Source organism: Sturnira hondurensis, unplaced genomic scaffold (assembly GCF_014824575.4).
Source record: "Sturnira hondurensis isolate 20B ecotype Veracruz unplaced genomic scaffold, ASM1482457v3 Scaffold0006884, whole genome shotgun sequence".
In the NCBI taxonomy this organism is placed as follows: Eukaryota; Metazoa; Chordata; class Mammalia; order Chiroptera; family Phyllostomidae; genus Sturnira; species Sturnira hondurensis.
Genome location: NW_028079515.1, coordinates 9,693 through 14,158, shown reverse-complemented (window position 1 = coordinate 14,158; position 4,466 = coordinate 9,693). Strand labels below are relative to the sequence as shown.

Here is a 4,466-nt window from a genome sequence, read left to right as displayed (position 1 = left end):
CTCTGGTTGCCAGTCTCTTGAATTACTGCTAATAACATGAATGTGGTATTACCGTTGTGTGGCTAAACTTAAAGATTTGTGTGTGTTTTACAAAGATGTAGGTTATATGCATTTGTTTATAGCTTAATTCAACAAGCATCTAATGACAACTTTGCTATTATGCCAGCTACTCTGTCAGATGTAGATATAAGATGTGAATGGGAAATCCTCCCTGTCATGTGGAGCTTACAGTCTCCAACACTGACTATCACAGATGGACAACTAAGGTCTCATTGGGATGTGTGAGCATCACTCTTACACTTGCCAGGAAGAGTCAGTTTGGGTTCAATTTTCTTTTGTTCCCAGGAATCAATATCAGAATTCCTTGTATCCAAAGTCTGAGAATGGAAGCAGGTTTTTTACATTGTAGCTAATAAAATTTATGACTATATTATTCAAAAGATGTTCCCTATTTTAAAAATTCTACAATTCTCGGTCAAGTAATTATATTTATCATTTCTTTTAGGAGAATTTCATCGAAAACTTCCACGAACTCCATCCAATGGAAGCGTATCTCCTGCAGATGTTCTGGATGAAAGAGAGCCACCTTCCCCTTCAGAAGGTGGGATGACCCTCTCTGAATGTCCCTGAATCAAGCTCTCACTAAACCAATTGAATCCGTAGCACTTCATGGTATTAGGAAAACAGTATAATTCAAAAAATTACTTTGCTATGTATTAAACAAAAAGCAGTATAATGATAAATATATCAAATATATTCCAATAAATTAATGCACAAGTATGGGTTGATAATATATTAATCAAATGCTACAAATACAAATATAAGCAGCAAAACTGTTAGATGTAAAATGTGTTAGCATGGAGCCCTGGCCACTGTGGCTCAGGTTGGTTGGAGCATCTTCCTGCACACCAGAAGGTTGCGGGTTCAATTCCCAGTCAGTGCACATGCCTAAGTTGCAGGTTCAGTCCCTGGTCAGCGTGCATATGGGAGGCAACCAACTGATGTTTCTCTCTCTCCCTCTCCTCTCCTCTCTCTCTAAAATCAGTAAATATCTTTTAAAACATAAAATGAAAAATAAAAATGTTTAGCATGGTGATAAAATCGACTAGATATTTGATCTCTCATAAACCTAACATAGTGACTTAAGTGTTAAAAGGGTTGCCATGCATGAGAAATTCTGAGGGATCCGCTTCAAAAGAAACAGAGCAAGGAGCTAGGCAAGAAGATTAAGAAAATATACTTCTTGAGGACAAGGAAATTTGTAGATGTCGAGGGATATAAAAGAGAAGTCTGTTACCATAATGACTTGAATTAGACTCATAGAAATTAGTTTTTTATACTTGAAATTTCCAGATAGCTATTTTGGCATCATTTCCTAAAAAAATACAGAACATTTGCTCTCCAGCAGGATATTCATATATTACTAGCTAGTATTATTTATAATTTTTTAAAAGTATTTTATTTATTTCTCTTTAGAGAAGAGAGGAGGGGAAGGAAAGAGGGAGAGAAATATCAAAGCATTTTTGCCTCTCGTGTGTCCCCTACTGGGAACTGGCCTGCAACCCAGGCATGTGCCCTGACTGGGAATGGAACTGCAATCCTCTGATTTGCAGGCCTGTGCTCAATCCACTGAGCTGCACCAGCTAGGACTATTTAGACTTTTATAATGACTTAAGAATAGCCTTATCTTTAATGTGGGTAATGCTGATGACACAGTAACCTGATACAGCTAATTTCCTTTGAAGCTCTTGTAAAAGGGGCATTTTCTAAGAATGTAAACCCACCTACGTAACACCTCAGCTCAGCAAAGGGTATAGGAATGGTAGGGTTACCGTTCTGATTCTGAAAACATGATGTACTATTCTAGAAGTATCTTCACTGGTTGAGTGGTGACTTTTACTCATCACCAGAATGTTTGATCAGCGTGTGATTTGTAAGAGACTTCTAAATTAGATCTTTATGTGGATGTTACAAATTCAGAATAATAGCTTCTTATAATATAGAATGATTAGAAAGTCTAAAGATTTTTCAAAATATTCTATATTGCGGAAAAAGTTTGTCATCTTATGATTCTTATATAATGATTTATTTCTATTACAAGGACCCACTTCAGTTGGAACATTGGAGACAACACTGATGTCCAAGGCAGCTCTCACTCACAAGTTTCTCAAATGGAAATCCCCCACGAAATGTCGGGATTGTGAACGCTTTGTAGTATTCCACGGTCTTCGATGCGCAGATGTAAGATTTTTCTTAGGTTACATTAGCCCCTAAACTTTTGTTTTATACTATTTTGTTATTAATCTAACCACAGTGCACCTTTTCCAATTTTGTATTTCATTTTCCTATTAAATGTATTTCAGAAACTGCAGGTAATACCTTTCAAATGCATTTTTGTTGTGTTACCACTCTGTGTCTAGTTTGTCCAGTTGTGAATAGTTTTAATATAATTGAACCAGGTTTAAACTATTATTTTTTTTAGTGTCTGCTCGTTTGTCACCAAAAGTGTTTAGAAACTTTAGTCATTATTTGTGGTCATCAAAAACTTCCGGAGAAAGTGCACTTATTTGGAGCAGAATTCACAGAAGTTGCAAAAAAAGAACCAGATGGCATCCCTTGTATACTCAAAATATGTGTCTCAGAGATCGAAGGTAGAGCCTTGTGTTTACAGGTACGTTGTAACTCTTCAAATCAAGATGTTAAATATAAATCCTTGTGTGATTTGTTCTCATGATGAGGAGACTTTAAAGGAAAACAGTGCTGTCAATTTTTAATAAGTCAGTGATTTTATTTAGATTTGTTTGGACAATATTGCCTTACTTCACCCAAGTTTTTTCTAAAATGTTAATAAAAATTGAAGTAGACACATGAAATATATTTAGATGTCCACATTTAGCCATTTGTACTAAAGCAAAATTTTGCAATATTTCCCGCTTTCCTCTCAAGGCAATTTACCGTGACTGCGGCAGTAAAATAAGAACTAGAAAACTGTGTCGAGCTTTGGAAAATGGAATGCACTTAGTAGACATTTCAGAATTCAGTTCGCATGATATCTGTGACGTCTTGAAATTGTATCTTCGACAGGTAAAAGTTTTACCATTGAAACATACTGTTAATTAGGAAAAAGCCAAAATGATTTATATTTTGCTGATTGTATTTGCTTAACAGATTTTCATTGACTTGGACACATTGATATCTTTCTTTTTAATGTGTATCAAAATGTATATGAATATATGTAAAGTGTACAGACAAACACATTTTCCATCACCATAAGGAAATAGAACATTACTATATTTTTAAAGGGGTTTTCTGTGCCCCTCTCCCCAATGCAGCCTGTAACCCCACCCCAGTAGTCTTTTCCTAACCGTGTTAGTGACTCCCTCTTTTGTTTAACATACCTGTTGTGGGTTCCTAAACACTTATCTTTAAGTTTTAGGAAGCTGAGCAGAAAACGTAGATTCTTGCTGTGTAAGGATTTTTCACATTGTTATATGAGGGTTGATTCAGTATGAACAGTGTCTTGGTCCTAGTCCAGTTTTATTTTCATTGGTATTTGTAAAATAGCTGTTTTTTCGAGGTCACTGGGCAAGGCCATGAATGCATCCTGGAAGTTCACCACACTTGGGGTATCAGGCAAGACTACCCTCTAAGCTGGGTACTGGGAGTTCAGCAGGAATATGGTCCGGGAGTGGGCTGCTGTATTGTTATTGTTACAGAGTCCTTAAAATATGGTGTGCGTTTTTCATTCAAAGCGCATGTCAGTTTGGACTGGCCACGTTTCCAGTGCTCAGTGGAGCCCTGTGCAGCTAGTGGCCTCCATTTAGTCAGTATGGTTACAGACCTTCAAGTTGTTTTTCCTCTCTATTTTGATTTGTCTTCCTTGGTTGTCTGCTTAAAATGAAAGAGTTGGGAATTGAAATGTCTTAGGAAGCTTTTGGATATAAGAAGGCTTTGAAGATTTGAGCTTTACTGTGATATGATCTGGGTGGGCTGTTTGGGAAACACCTGGTGTCTGTATCTCTGGGTCTGTTCTTAGGCTGCGCAGTGCCCCAGAGAAGGGCCTTTGCCTGCCCAGGGCTGTGGTGCCAGGCTTTGAGAGCCAAGCAGGGTGAGGAGGCTCTGGGATCTCTGCATTCGCCATGCATACAGCTACTAAATTCCTGTCTTTAGATAGTTGCTCACTTGTCTCTTGTGCTTCACATTGCCCATCCAGACAACACTCAGGTTTAAACTACACAGAGAGGAAATCTCCAGGCTTCTGGGCAAGAGGTTGCTCAGGAGCATGGGATGGAGACGGGGATCTAGAGAGCCAATGCTTCTTGGATAGCCCACCCTCTTTCAGAATTAGAGGACCTCAGGCTGCCCTCACGTCTGCTGAGGATCCTGTTGACCATGTGGGGTTGCAGTTGGAATTGCAACTTTCTCAGGCCTGCTAAGTCAGCACTTGTTACCTGCTCTTCAGCTAC

General features: G+C 38.3%; 1 protein-coding gene across 2 annotated transcripts; it reads left to right on the top strand.

Moving 5' to 3' along the window:
- The first annotated feature begins 53 nt into the window (after nucleotides 1–53).
- LOC118990336 (rho GTPase-activating protein 29-like) lies at nucleotides 54–3,132 on the top strand. 2 transcript variants are annotated; one of them, XM_037050916.1, is made up of 4 exons: nucleotides 54–601; nucleotides 2,102–2,241; nucleotides 2,483–2,671; nucleotides 2,947–3,132. In XM_037050916.1, the coding sequence occupies exons 2-4, from the start codon at nucleotides 2,137–2,139 to the stop codon at nucleotides 3,118–3,120; spliced, it is 468 nt and encodes a 155-aa protein (XP_036906811.1). In that variant the 5' UTR covers nucleotides 54–601; nucleotides 2,102–2,136; the 3' UTR covers nucleotides 3,121–3,132. The 2 variants fall into 2 exon arrangements, with proteins under 2 accessions (XP_036906811.1, XP_036906813.1); XM_037050918.1 differs by lacking the exon at nucleotides 54–601 and having other exon boundaries at nucleotides 1,666–2,241.
- The last annotated feature ends 1,334 nt before the right edge of the window (nucleotides 3,133–4,466 follow it).

Bases quoted from the DNA above. Each gene is read 5' to 3' on its own strand.
- LOC118990336 (XM_037050916.1), top strand. From the start codon at position 2,137: ATGTCCAAGGCAGCTCTCACTCACAAGTTTCTCAAATGGAAATCCCCC. The intron at 2,242-2,482 runs GTAAGATTTTTC...TATTTTTTTTAG, and splicing joins ACGGTCTTCGATGCGCAGAT to TGTCTGCTCGTTTGTCACCA. The intron at 2,672-2,946 runs GTACGTTGTAAC...TTTCCTCTCAAG, and splicing joins GTAGAGCCTTGTGTTTACAG to GCAATTTACCGTGACTGCGG.